The sequence below is a fragment of the Mesocricetus auratus genome, unplaced genomic scaffold (assembly GCF_017639785.1).
Source record: "Mesocricetus auratus isolate SY011 unplaced genomic scaffold, BCM_Maur_2.0 Super-Scaffold_100025, whole genome shotgun sequence".
Lineage (NCBI taxonomy): Eukaryota > Metazoa > Chordata > Mammalia > Rodentia > Cricetidae > Mesocricetus > Mesocricetus auratus.
The window spans coordinates 21,211,139-21,226,400 of NW_024429206.1; the positions used below are offsets into that span (position 1 = coordinate 21,211,139).

Sequence of the window (15,262 nt, forward strand, 5' to 3'; positions counted from 1 at the left end):
TGTTTGTTTGTTTGTTTTCAAAACAGGGTTTCCCTGTGTAGCCCTGGCTGTCCTGGGTGACTTCGAACTCACAGAGATCCACCTGCTTCTGCCTCCCAAGTGCTGGGATTAAAGGCATGCGCCACCACTGCCTGGCAAAGGCTTTCTTCACAGCAATAGGAAAAAATAACTAAGACATCTGGTCAACTTTTCTTTGGGGGATTTTTTTTTGTTATTTAAATCAATTATTTTATTTAAATTGAATTGTAGGGCTCACTACACACTACATAAGATTTGTGATGTATAAATTTCCAGCTTGGCAGAATGTTTCTACATTTAGAGTGTGGGTTATATTTCTTGATGAGCTCAGGTCAATTATCTGTTTTCTCTGCTGTTCGTCCTGCATCTTTCATTCTTAGAGAGCTTGTCTCCCTTTGGATATAGATTTATTTCTGTGGCTACATGACTGGCTTCATTTCTTTACTTTGGGAGGAGGTTTTGAGACTGGATCTCCTGTAGCCTAGGCTAACCTTGATCTCACCGGGCAACTGAGGAGGACCTCAGACTGATTGCAGATGTGCACCCCAGTGCCAGATGTATGTGGTGCAGGGAATGACGCCTGGGGCTCCACACACGAGGGGCAAACGCTCGACTGACTGAGCCACCTCCCCAGCCCTGGCTTCTCTTACAAAGAGCTAAGCAGTTTCCACAATTAAGACAAGTCCCTGCTCGTTTCCTGATGTCTGCTTCACACTTGGTCTTCCTTCAAGTCCTTTTGTTTTGAAGAAGAGAGGACACGGCAGTTAGCATGCACTAACAATGGCTGACACATGCTGCTTACTGATGCACAGACCCTACACACCAGGGCTCATTGTGCTGCAGTTTGATTTCTCTCATTCTTATACACTAAGAAATGGAAGCTGGGAGGTGGCACATGGCTGGCTACAACCCACTAGAATTGGGAGTCCAGCAGATGAGAGCAAAAGACACCTTGTTATTGTTGCTGGGTTTGTTTAGTACGGGACAGTCTTGTGTGGCTCATGCTAGCCTCAAACTCACTATGTAGCTGAGGCTGGCCTTGAACTCCTGATTCTCCTGCCTGTGCCTCCTAAATGCTGGGATTAAAGGCCCTGCGCTAATATGCCCAACTGTTTTAGAATGTTAGATCGCCTCAATCTGAGGATTCCACCTCTCCGTTTTTCTTTTCTTTCTTTTTTTTAAAAACCTCTAGTTGGTCACAACCCACAACAATAAGCAACAGAGGCTCTAGCCTCACCCCAGACTCCCCCTCTCTCTTTTGAGATAGGGTCATGTTATATAATCTAAACTGGCCTGGAATTCAATATGTAGCCCATGTTCATGGCAATCCTGCCTCAGTGTCCCTAATTACTAGGATTACAAGTATGCATGTCACACCCAGCTCCATCTCTCTTGTGTATGTGCGTGAATACATGCTACATGTGTGTCTGTCTGTCGCTGGGGATTTAACCCAGGGACTTAAAGCACACTAAGCAAGTGCTCTACCACTAGACCATATCCTCTCCTCCCTGACCCTTGTTATGTCCTGCTTCCTGCCCAGTGTCTCTACCTTCATGGCCCAGAGGCACTCAATGTCAAAACATCTCAAAACCATCACCTTGGGCAGAGAAGACAGTCACAGCCTCATCCCTGCCTCCATACCCTTGCTAGGTAGAGAGCCTTGGACCTCCAAGAATCACTGAGGAGAGGAAGGGAGGAAGGCTCTGTTGTCTCTTGAGTGTAGTCCATCTTACCTCCCCGTAGGCAATAGTATTGTTGTATCTTCTCATTTCCGGGTAGACGTGGTCCAAGTACCACTGGAAATTCTTACACTTCAGACTTTTCCTTAATGCTTTTCTCTCTGAGACATCACCTATATCGATCCCTGGATTCTGCAAGCAGAGAGACAAAGAGCATTAGTGGCATGGGACTCTGGCCAGAGGCATGTGCAGATGGAGTTACTTTTAGGGAGGGCATGTAGGAGATTTGGAGCCTGTATTATTTTGTTTGTTTTCCTTCTTTGAAGAGTGTTCCAGCTTCATTTCTGTTGCTATGATAAAAATACACTGACCAAAAGCCAACTTGGGGAAGGAAAGGGCTTATTTGGCTAACAGCTCCAGGCTACTATCCATTATTGTGGGAAAGTCAAGGCAGGGACTCAGGCAGCCAATCACATCAAAGCCACAGAGCAAAGAAAAGGGATGCACCCACGCTGCCAGGTGCCCATGCTCACCTAGCTTTCTTCACTCTCACACGGTTCAGGGTTCAACCTAGGGAATGATGCTGCCCACATCCAGCGTGGGTCTTTCCACATCGATTAACAATCGAGACATACCTGCAGGCAAACCTGATCTAGACAACCCCTATCAAGTTAACATTTAAAAAAATCAACTGTTACACAGGGTCATGTGTAGCCCAGGCCAGCCTGGGAACTTGCTATACAAATGGGGATGACCTTGGACTCCTGATGCACCTGCCTGCACCACTTAAATGCTAAGATTACATGTATGTGTCACCACACCTGGTTTACGTGGCACGGAGGAAGGAACCCAGGGCTTTGTGTGTTCCAGGGACACACCCTACCAGCTGAGCTACCTCCCCGGCCCAGAGCTTGGCAGTGCTCAGAAGGCTGGCTTTAGCAGATGCCGTGCCTCACTTAAACCTAAGCTAGAGATTATGTACTCTGTGGAGCGCGTGTGGGAGGATCTAACAGACATCTCTAGACAGTTCTCCATCTTTATCACCACTGGGGCTAAGGACCCCAGGACACAAGGATGTTAACAACCTGCTCTCTGAGATTCTTCTCTTTCACAGTCCCTCAGTAATTATCCAAGACAATTACTGCAGGAATTATTTGATGATGACAAGAAAATAAATGTTTCTAGCCTCCTTCGTCTTTCACTTGTGTGGCGTCCCTCTTTGTGGGCACTCTGTGAAGCTCATTATATGCAGAGGAGAAAATAATTTTCCGTGTGATGATGTTCTGATGAATAATTCACTCTGCTTTTATTGAAATGAACCTGTAATGGGTTGCTGTATGATGACAGGGGGAAATAAAGTATCTGAAATATGAGCCTCAGTTCAGTCCCCAGATGACTGGGAGTCAAAGGACGCAGGGCCAGGCTGAGAAAGGAAGTCAGGTAGGGTTTGGGGGCACTGAGAACAGTTAAAGTTACTCTGTCAAGATTTCTTCAGTAGCCAAATAAGGATTTTTAAGTATGTGCGTAGGGGTGTGTTTGCATGTTGGGTGTGTACACGTGTGTGTGTGTGTGTGTGTGTGTGTGTGTGTGTGTGTGTGTGTGTGTGTGTGTGTGAGTGAGTGATTTGCATGCCTATATGCAGGGTCAAGAGAAAAAATGCTGGTGTCTTCCTCTATCATTCTCAACCTTATCTTTTGATTCTTGCTTTCAGACATGATCTCTCTCCGAGGCTGAAGCCCACAGGCTAAAATGTTCCGGGATCTGCCTGTCTCCTCCCCTCCATGCTGGGGTTACAGACATGAGTGGCTATGTCTGGCTTTACATAGGTGCTGGGGATTTGAACTCAGGTCCACATTGTGTCACAGTAAGTGCTTTTCACCCATTGAGCACTCTCTAGGAAAAAAATCTTTTAAATGTCATACTTATGAATACTTTAAGGCAAGGCCGAAAATAATACCTAACTCTTCGTTTGAATATACTTGCCATAATTAATTGAGATGGTCAGTGTTTGTTAGTCTGATTGTTTGTTTGAGTCATAACTTCATACTGTAGCCCAGGCTGGCCTTAATCTCACAACCCTTCCTGATTCATCTCCCCTAGTGTTGGGAATACAAGTTTGTGCCAATATACTGGGCTGAAAATGGGCCCTTTCTTTTTCCTTCCTTCCTTCCTTCCTTCCTTCCTTCCTTCCTTCCTTCCTTCCTTCCTTCCTTCTTTCCTTCCTTCCTTCCTTTCTTCTTCCCTTCCTTCCCTCCCTCCTTCCTCCCTCTCCCTGTCTTTCTTTTCCTCCTCCTCCTTATTTTAAAGACAGGATCTCAAGTATCTAGTATTGTCTCAAACTGGCTGTGTGTGTGTGCGCGCACGCACGCGCGCGAGTGTGTGCACGTGTGTATATGTGTGTCAAGGTCAATGGATGGCCTTGAACTCCTGACCCGGGTGCCTCCACCTCTCCAGGGTGGTCATTTGTTGAAAGCATGGCAGGATAGCACTCACAATCATGGACTAGTGACCTGGAACCAGCCAGGCAACTGTGCTTCAGTGTTGTTTGATATCACTTACCTGTTATCAATCACAGTCCAAAAAGATTCTAAATGGAAAATTCCAGAAACAAACAATTCGTAAATTTGAAGTAAATTTCATCACAGTCTTTTGTTCTGATCATTCTATTTTATTATTAGACATTGCTGTTGATCTCTTACTGTGCAAGTCTATAAGCAGAACCTGGTTATGATCTGTCTGTAGGAGGAAACATAGCATCTGCAGGGTGTGTGTGCTTTGTATATCCCAGTGCACACGCAGGAGTGTGGCACAGGCCTGTCGCCCCAGCATGCTAGAAGCATGAGGGAGGAAGATCTTGATTTGAGGCCAGCGTGGGCTGTGGAGTGAGATCCTGTCTGTGCTTCCCCTGTAAGGTGAAGGAGGGAGGAGAAGAAAGTATGGGAAAGAAGAAGAAGGAGAGAGGGAAAGAAAAAGAGGAAGGAAAGAAGGAAGAAGAGAATGTCTCAGGACCAGATGTGTTTTAGTTCCAGACCATCCAGGGCTCCATGGTGAGACTCTGTCCCAATGCTCCCCCCAGAAAGCAGATTTGGGATTTTTTTTTCTGGACCATAGAACATTTGTGTAACTTTCATTGGCTGAACATCCTTCTTGTGAAAACCACAAATCCAAAGCCCTCCAAAAATCTGTTTTTTTTTGTTTTTTTGTTTTTGTTTTTTGTTTTTAACGAGACAGGGTTTCTCTATATTGTTTTGGAGGCTGTTGGTCCAGCCCAGCCTCGAACTCACAGAGATCCGCCTAACTCTACCTCCTGAGTGCTGGGATTAAAGGCGTGTGCCACCACCGCCCAGCCCAAAATCTGTTCTTTTTGAACACCATGTTCAAAAGGCATTCACTGGGGTGCTTGGTCCTGTGTATGATTCCTAGTCTTTTTAAAATGTCCTGTGCAGTACCCCATGGCCAGGCAGGGATTGTAACAGGCACTGCACTGGGCAAGAGTGACTCAAAGAGTGGTCGCTAATGTTGACTGTCAAGTTGTCATGATCTAGAATGGCACTTCTGGGCGTGTTTATGAGGGAGTTTCTAGCTGGCTTTGTTGAGGAAGGGAGACCCATCCTGACTGTGGGGAGCATCATCCCATGGACTGGAGTCCCAGAATGAATACAAAGGAGACAGTGAACTGAGCGCCAGCATCCATCTCTCTCTGCTTCCTGACTGTGGATGCCATGTGACTCACCTGCCACATGCTCCTGCCACCATGCCCTCCCCAACATGATGGGCCAGACCCTCACATTCTTGAGCCACAATAAACCATTCTTAAGTAGGTGTGGTGGTGCACACCTTTAATCCCAGCACTCAGGAGGCAGAGGCAGGTGGATCTCTGTGAGTTCAAGGCCAGCCTGGTCTACAAAGAGAGTTCCTAGACATCTAGGAGCTACATAGAGAAACCAAGTCTCAAAAAAACTAAAATAACAATAAAATCTTTGCATAAATTGCTTTTGTTGGGCATTTTTATCCTAGAATAGGAACAGTAACTAATACAACAGATGAAACTATCATTCTAGAGAAAGGTCTAGAGAACATAAATAACCATAACACTGGTTCACCAGGGTTATGAGCTCACAGCTCTGGCCTGATGCGTATGTATGAGAATGTATACATGCATGCAATGTCCACTGTGGCCAGAAGAGGGCAAAAGACCCCCTGGAGCTGGAGTTACAGGTGATTGTGAGCTGAAATAGGTGCTGAGAACTGGATTCTGAGCTTCTGCAAGAGTAGCAACACTCTTAACCACAAAGCCGGCTCTCCAATCCTGAGTTCACATTCTTGCTCCTGAGTTATGTGTAAGACCTTAAGCAAGTCCCACTAACTTCACAAACTACCAAGTCTCTTATCTGTAAATGGACAGTAGAGTATGGCCAATAACAAACCAGCATTCATAGACTGTTTAACAAGGTCTAAGCTCTATTCTGTACTTCATTTGATTGTTGCTGGGGTCCTGTGGGGGCAAGTATGAACAATTACTGTTCTACAGATGCCGGAATCTAGGCAGAACTCCTTTTGTCATGAGATTAAATGAGCTGTTATTTTTTAAAGATTTATTTATTTATTACATATACACCAGATTGAATTGTAGATGGTTGTCAGCCACCATGTGGTTGCTGGGAATTGAACTCAAGACCTCTGGAAGAGCAGTCAGTGTTCTTAACCTCTGAGCCATCTCTTCAGCCCTAAATGAGCTGTTATAAATAAGAAATTTATCAAGTATCCTGGGATGTACTAAGTTCTCATCAAAGGCTACTCAACTTTACATAACAAAACTATGTGAAAACTTGGGCTGGTAAAATGGCTTAGGGAGCAAAAGGGTTTGCTGCCAACCTTGATGACCCATGGTCCATCCTCAGGACCTCAATGGTGGAAGAAGAGAACCAACTTACACAGTTTATTCTCTGACAACCATATGATGTACACTGTTGCATAATTTCCCCTACATAAACTAAATAAATAAATGCAACTTAAAAATATGTAAAGGCACACTGCATTCAATGACTATATAGCTAAAAGAGGAAGAAGTAATTTTTTTTGAGACAGGGTTTCTCTGTGTAGCTTTGGAGCCTATCCTGGCACTCACTCTGTAGACCAGGCTGGCCTGGAACTCACAGAGATCTGCCTGCCTCTGTCTTCTGAGTGCTGCTGGGATTAAGGGCGTGTGCCACCAACACCCGGCCAGAAGAAGCAACCTTAATGACACAGGCATGGAGTCACAAGCATCAACATAGCAACTTGGGAAGCTCACATAGGAAGGTCAATAGTTCAAAAGTAAGCTGGACATTGGTGGCACACACCTTTAATCCCAGCACTCAGGAGGCAGAGGCAGGTGGATCTCTGTGAGTTCAAGACCAGCCTGGTCTACAAGAACTAGTTCCAGGACAGGCTCCAAAACAATACAGAGAAACCCTGTCTCAAAAAAAAAAAGTTCAAGATTAGCTTGGCCTGCAGAGTGAATTCAAGGTCAGCCTGAACAATTTAGTGGAACCCTGTCTCAAAAATGAAAAGAAAAACAATAGTTGGAGGTATGGCTCAGTGGTAGAGCATCTCTCTATAATTCCTTAGTACCAGGGGCTGGGGTGTGGCTCAGTGGTAGAGCACCTGCCTGGAATCCCCCAGTGAATGGCTGAAAGGTACTTTCCTAGTATACAGAAGCACCTAATACTGGGGTGGGGGGAGCTGACACAGTGATACTTTCTATCTTTCACTCACTGAAACTTTGCACACATTCAGCTGTATCTCTGCTGTTCTGGTACAGCCTACCGAAGCAGAGGAAGGAAGACCTGCCATCGACCCCATTGTACTGTTCGTATCTGTAACCACGGAGAAATGTTGCGTGAAGATTTCATCAATCATGAGACAGGGGCGGGATTCAGACCAAGCCAGGCACAGCCACGGGGTTCCGGCTGGGAGCCTGTAGTAACCACAGATTTTCCTGGGGCCTCAAGCAGAACGCATGAGGGAGGTAAGGTTGGAGACAAGAGTCACAGCCTTCAGTTGGCTTGTCCCTGACAGCTGGGGCTCCACAGGAGGGCGCACAGCGTGAGCAGAAGATGGTCATGGTGCCCAAACGTGGGCAAAGACCTTCCAGACAGAGCCTATGCTCAGAATGGAGGGGCGATGATAGTATAAGAAGATTTGGATTAACACAGCAACAAGACCTGAGGATCTCTGTAAGTGGATTGATGCCTTTCTATTGTGTTTGCCTCGGGGCTAAGAGGATGTAACATCCAGGCATCTGCGAGCCTTGGCAATGGCTTATTAAGGGGGGAGGGTGTCTGTGGCCTGCCTGAGTATCGAGCTTGTTGTTCTACGTTGGTAGGGGAAGCAGCTGGTTCCTACCTCCAGAGGCAGATTCCACGCTATGTACACGTGAGATTTGTAGTCGTCCATCCAGACCTCGGCTACCCGGAGTGCGTTCCTCTTGGTGTAGAAGCCGATGTTGCTGTTATAGGGTTTCTTCTTCCGCTCGATGTGGGCCACCCTTGAGCAAGGAAGGACCTCCATGCTGCCACCACAGAGCCACACCTGGAGGCATAGGGACTTGATCAGTATGGCAGAGGATATCCCAGAGGCCACCACACTCCCCACAAGCCCCACAAACATAGGTCCTAGTTTGCTTTCTGCTGCTGTGACAAAACACTTCAAACCAAAAGCAACTTAAGGAGTAAAGGGTACATCTGGCTTTACACTTCCAGGTCACAGCCCATTACCGAGAGAAGTCAGGGTAAGAGCTCTAGCAAGAACTTGAAGACAGGAACCATGGAAGAACACGGCTTATTGGTACACTCAGAGGCTCAAGCTGAGATAGCTTTCTTATCCAACCCAAGACCATCTGCCTAGGGAATGGTGCCACCCACGGTGGGCTGGGTCCTCCTCTATTAACTAGCCATTAAGACAATCCCCCAGGCATACCCATAGGCAATTACTTAAGTGAAGCTTCTTCTCTCACATGATTCTAAGCTGTACCAACTTGATAGTCAAAGATAGGTATGGCATTTAATTTGAAAGGATCTAGAATCATCTAGAAGACAAACTGTGGGCATGTCTATAAGGGGTTTCTACACTGGGTTACCCCAGGAAGGAAGACGGTCCTTGAATTTGGGTGGCACCATGGCATAGGCTGGGCTCCTTGACTGAATAAAAGGGAGAGTGTGGCCAAGCACCAGCCTCTGCTCTGTCTCTACTTCCTTACCGAAGTAGACCAGCTGCCTCTTGCTCCTGCTACCATGCCTTCCCATCATGATGGATTGAACCCCTGAACTGTGAACCAAAATTACCCCCCCTTCATTAAACTGCTTCTTATCAGGTATTTGGTCACAGTAATGAAAATGTAGCTAATACATCTTAATATGTCTGGCTTGTCCGATTTCTACTTAGGCTATTATTATTATTATTATTATTATTATTATTATTAGCTGAGGCCTTTGGGAGAACTTGGCTGGGGTTCCTCTGATATCATCTATCTCATTTTCCCTTCTTTTTTTTTCTTCATAGGGTGTGTGTGTGTACCTGTGTCTCTCTTCTGGCTTCTGTAGGCACATGCACATATATAGTATCCCTTCATATATGTGAATATATGTGAATATGCAAATAAAAACAGTAAAAAATGGCATGTCTTTTTAAAAAATAATAAACGTAAGTGCTGGGGTAGATTTGTAAAGTACCTGTTGTGCAAAAAAGAATATCTGAGTTCAACCCTAGATGACATCCAGACCTGGTGGCTTGTGCTTGTGATCCTAGCTATGGGGAGGAGGAGGCTGGAGTCCCCTGTGTTCACTGGTCAGCCCAGCCCCCTTGGTGAGTGTCAGCCAGTGACAGACTCTGTCTCAAAAAACAAACAAAAGCAAAGAGAGGTGGACAGCATCTGAAGAATGGCATCTGGGGCTGCGCTCTGGCTTCCACTCCCAAAGGCACGCATGTCACCATGGCTTCCACTCCCAAAGGCACGCATGTCACCATGGCTTCCACACCCAAAAGCATGCATGTCACCATGGCTTCCACACCCAAAGGCACGCATGTCACCATGAACATGAGCGCACACACAAATGAAATAGTTTAAAGAGAACATTAAGCTTAATTCTTAATGAAAGGTGAGTGTGTGTGTGTGTGTTTGTGTGTGTGTGTGTGTGTGTGTGTGTGTGTGCGCGTGCGTGGGGGGTGTCCTCTTCCTGGAACTAAGCAACACTCTGAAGGATCTCAGGCTGTGCTGTGCACCTCATCTCTTGGAAGTGTTAAGGGGCTTTTTGCAGGCTAGGTGAGTATTCCAGCACTGAGCCACATGTCCAGCCTGTATGGCATTCTTGGTATTTGCGAGACACACAGAATGTCACTGTCTTTGCAGCAATCTTCTGAGACTTTGGGGACAGTGGGGCTCACCCCATCTTCTTATCCAGGATCCCCACTCACACACTAGCCCTAAAGATGGCCTCTCAGGTTGTTGATACACAGAGGGCTTCCTCCTCCTTCCCTTGAGGGTGTGCATTTCTGCAATCTTAGGAACATCTCTCCCAAATTTCTGCTGTGTCCCTGATTAGGTCACTCTGAAGCCCATTTAAAATCATTTCCATGGATCAAGGCCACAATGAGCTGGACCTACTGGCACAGTTTGGTCGTCCTAGGTACATGGGAGACAGAGGCAGAAGGATCAGATCAAGTTCAAGTACTTCTTGGGCAACTTAATGAGACTGTCTCAAAATAAGAAGAGGGCTGGACTGTGTTTCAGTAGCAGAACACCTACATCCCTCAGCGTGGGGCGAGGCTCAGTGGTAAAGCAGCCACATAGCATGTATGAGGTCCTAGGTTCTGTCTCTAGTACTGGACAAAACAACAACAAGAAACCAATTAACAGCACTAGAAAGCAACATTGATGGATCTCTCGATGCAGAACACACACACAAATAATCCCATTGGATCATCTATAGGTAAATTTTGTTTTCGTTTTTGATAAAATATGACTAAAAATAAGTAGATACCTGGCTAAGAACATATTTAAATTTGTTCATCCCCAGAAGGGTACACTCACTACCTCAGTCCCTACCACTGGTAACCTTCCCCAGTATTTTGTGCCAGGCTGGGGAGACGAGCTTTTCCCGGTTTAAATGCATCTTTTCTTCCACAATTGGATGGATGCTTCATAGCTTTCCTCCTAAATTCCTTTTTACAAGAATTCAATTTCAATCTTTGGCTTTATTTATTACAGTTTCTCAGAAATAGGATTTACAAATGCAGATCTTGAGACATATCTCAATTTAAGTGCCGCAGTGGCGAGAACCCCCAAACATCCAGATTCCACTGCCGGTTGGGTCGATGAGAGCCATTTCTCTTAGCACAGACTGAGGAATTAAAATGAACCTCGGTAAGTGACATGCGATTCCAAGGAGGAAAGAAAGGCATTATTGAGAACAGCCCGATTCATTGAGCAGAGCCCAGGGACTGAAGGGGTTTCTTTTTCTTTCTTTTTTTCTCTTTTTTCTTTCCTTTAAAAAAAAAACAGTTGCTGATCCTTCTTTATTTGAAAGACAAGCTATATTAGAGAGAGAGAATCATACTGGTTTGAACTTATCACCGGTTAAAAAACCATTATGGCCTTACCACCCAGTAGAACAGCATGGTGTTGTCATACATGATCTGGCTCCTGTGTTAGAAGAAAACATGCCACATAATCTTTATGCATGTTTAAGTCCTGTTTGTTCTGTCTTTCCTCAAATCCCTTCATTTTTCATGCATTCCCTCCTTCTCTCCAACCTTCTGCTCCTTCCTTTGTGCTACAGTGGAGACTGGGGATAACAGCATCAAGATTACGAACACGTGAAGGACGGAAAGATGGCTCAGTGGCTGAAGGCATTTGCTTACAGGAGTTCCATTCCCTGGGGCCCACAGGTGGGGACAGAACACTGACTCCTCGAGTTGTCCTCTGACCTCCATACACACTGTGGGCCATGGGCACACATGCAGGGCAAACGAAATAGAAGAAAGCTTACGATCAACACATGAAAGAAGCAGTTAGTTGGCAGAGACGAGACTCTTCCCAACCTGGGCTACACAGAACAGATTGTGTTTGAGAATAGCCCACGGGAAAGGCAGGTTTGACGTGAATGAGTCTCGAGCCTTCTGGACCAGCGTGTTTAAGTGGATACCCCTTTTCCACTCTGCTTGCCCACTCTCATCTTTGGGAGTATGTTCACCTAAAATATATTTGCTTTTTGCATGTGTGTGTGTGTGCATGTGCGTGCCTGTATATCTGCACGTCTCACAGTGCACGTGGAGGTCACAGGACAGCTTGTGGGTATTGGTTTTCTCCACGTGAGTTCCAGAGACTAAGCTCAGGTCCTTAGGCTTGTTAGTATGCGTTCTTACAATTAGATGCATCTCACTGGCTTAAGTCCCTTTTCTTGAGCCCTCTCTATTTTTACTTTGTGTGTGTGTGTGTGTGTGTGTGTGTGTGTGTGTGTGTGTGTGTGTGTGTGTGTGTGTGTTGGTTTTTCAAGACAGAGTTTCTCTGTGTAATAGTCCTAACTGTCCTGGAATTCACTCTGTAGACCAGGCTGGCCTAAACTCACAGAGATCCACCTGCCTCTGCCTCCTGAGTGCTGGGATTAAAGACGTGTGCCATCACCACCTGGCTTCTATTTCTATTTTTAACCATGCACCTCTAATACAATTTTTTTTCATTCTGGACACAAAAGCCTAAAAACATCATTGGGTGTTCCTCAGGACTTGAATTCATACTGTGATGGTTAATAATGGTGATGGTTAGTAATTTTTAATTGCTATGTTGATGGGATCCAGAGCCATGTGAGATCCCATCTTGATATGCCTAGGAAGCATCATTTAGTTCAGTGGTTGTCAACCCGTGGGTCATGACCCCTTCCAGTGTGAAACGACCCTTTCACAGGGGCCACAAATCAGATATCCTCTATCAGATTTTACATTATGATTCATAACACTAGCAAAAATTGCAGTTATGAAGTAGCAATGAAAATGATTTTATGGTTGGGGGGTCACCACAACATGAGGAACTGTATTAAAGCATTAGGAAGGTTCTGAATCATTGCTTTAGATTAAGGTCAGCCTCTGAGACTGTCTGTGAGTTTCCCGGTTGGCTTAAATGATACGTGAACATGCATCTTGACTGCAGGCAGGATCTTTCCCTGCCCAGGGTACTTTGAAAAAGAGAAACGCACGTATCCATTGCTTTCTTCTTCCTGCCTTTGCCTGCAGCCTGACATGCGGCTTTGACTTCCCCGCCATGATGGAATGCATCCCTAAATATAAATCAAAATACTTCCTCAGATGGTCTTTATGAGGGTATTTTGAAAAGAAAACTTTAACATCTTATTTATGTGTCTCTGTGTGCATGTGTAGAGGCCAGAGGATGGTATCACATCTCCTGGAGCTAGAGTCGCATTTGGTTGTGAGCTACCTAGCATGGGATCTGGGAACCACACTCAGGTCCTCTGCAAGACAAGGGTGTGCTCTCGACCACTGAGCCATCATTCCAGCCCTTGTCCAGGGACTTTTATCACAGCAACACAAGAGTAACGGAGACATGCGTCCAAGCAGACCTTCCTTCCTTCCCCCGCAGCAGCTCCAGCTAAGCAGACACGGAGAATTTCATTGCTCTGTGTTCCCAGAACCTCATGCCTTTAACTTAGAACAGTTTCTTTTCAGCCATTGAGCCCAATACCACATACATGTTTATGAGGGACAGCACTCTGAGTAAAATGCTGCCAGGATAGGAAGATAACATAGACACAACACGGGTCCCACTGACAGAGTTCACAACCTTCACTGGTTCCTCAGCGCTGAACCCTAGAATCAATGTCAGGGGAAAGCTGCAAGCCGCCTTATCACCTTCATATGGAAGTTTCCAGAAGGCAGGTGGGTGATGACATTGTATTCACTTTTCTATCTGTGCATATTATTCATCCTTCTATCACCACTTAGAGTTCATTTTGCTGAGGATTAGAAAGCAGCTGTTTGAGTGTAATTATAGATAATCTATGCTTAGCCACAGGAGGAGAGTGAATTATATTTAATTCTGTCTTCAACACCCAAGGCCACAGCTTTGAGACTTGGAAGGAACCTGGTATTTACATTTTTAAAAGATTGATCTCTTATCTTTAAGTGTGTGTCTATGTGCATGTGTGAACCTGTACAGTGTCCACAGAGGCCAGTGGAGATGGACAGGATTCCTGGACCTGCAGTTGTGAGCTGCCCGACACGGAAGTTAGGAACAGAACACTTGGGTCCTCTGTAAGAGCATTACGTGATCTTAATTGCTGAGTCATATCTCCAGCCCCAGTTTCCACACTGATTTCAGATAGTATGCAATGGTTAATCTTCAGTCTACTTGGAAAGCATCTGCAAGGGAGTCTCCAGAGAGCTTTCACAGAGAAAGGAAGGCCTGCCCTGAATTTGGGTTACATCTCGTCCAGGCTGGGGTCCTCGACTGAATACAAAGGAGACAGTCAACTGGGTACCAGCATTATCTGGTGTGCTTCCTGACCATGAGTGCTACTCAGCAGCTGCCTCACCCTCCTGCTGCCAATGCCTTCCTCACCTCAGTGAACTACAGCCCCTCAAACCAAGAGCCACAGTTAAACAAAGACCAGTAAAGGCTCTCATAGGCTTGGATTCTCAGAGCTATTCTGTGATCTCAGTCACTGTGGATCTAGTGACTTTACGCCCATCTGCTGCTGAGTTCCAGCAGCTGATGTCATAATGTCTGTGGGACTTATGTAGACATTCCTCAACAGGGTGCTTCCCTCTTACACTAAGACAATAATAAACTGTCCCTTTATTTAATAGAAACTTCACTTTGGGTTCCCATTCTAGTCACATTTCTGTGGCTGTGAGAAAATGCTCTGCCAAAAAAAAAAAAAAAAAGCAACATAGGGAGAAAGGGTTTATTTCAGCTTACGATTCCGCAAGGTACAACCCATCATTTCACTGAAGTCAAGGGAGGAACTCAAGCAGCACAGTCAAGAGCAAAGAGAGACATGAATGCACGCATGCTCCCTTGCTTGCTCGTGATCAGCTTGATTTCATAACTCATATGGTGCATGGCCCTCCAATGGGGGCTGGTGCTACCCATAATGGGCTGTGTCTTTCTATAGTAACAAGTAAAATCTCCCATACGCATGTCTACATTTCAACCTGATCTAGAAATCTCCCCAGGTGATTCTAGATCATCTGAAGTTGACAAGTCTAAACTAACCATCCTAAGGCCTCACTGATGCTCTTTTGTCTATGAACTATCCTAGCCACGTGTGACAACTTCGACTAGAAAAACGTCAAGCCTTCTACGAGTGATGGGCAGTGTCTGCTTCCTGCTAGTGATAGCAACCAAAGTGTGGGCTTCACAGTGTCCTGGCCACAGGCTCTTCCTGTGGTTTCAAAGTCAGCGTGACTTCTCCATCCCATTTCCCACTGCATGGTCAAACTAGGAAGCTACCCACTGAAAGGAGAGGAGCCACAATGTGGAAGGAGTTCAGATCTTTTAATGACTGTATGGA

At 45.6% G+C, this 15,262-nt stretch overlaps 1 protein-coding gene across 2 annotated transcripts in view; it reads right to left on the reverse strand.

Annotated features, from left to right (window-relative positions):
• The window catches only part of Galnt17 (polypeptide N-acetylgalactosaminyltransferase 17), a 397,683-nt gene that overhangs the window by 19,788 nt on the left and 362,633 nt on the right, over window positions 1-15,262 (reverse strand). For both annotated transcript variants that reach the window (XM_040731689.1, XM_040731690.1), the window contains exons 7-8: window positions 8,085-8,270; window positions 1,752-1,889 (exon numbers count right to left, since the gene is read on the reverse strand). In XM_040731689.1, the coding sequence (XP_040587623.1) occupies window positions 1,752-1,889; window positions 8,085-8,270 (324 nt within the window). The remainder of the gene's footprint in view (window positions 1-1,751; window positions 1,890-8,084; window positions 8,271-15,262) is intronic.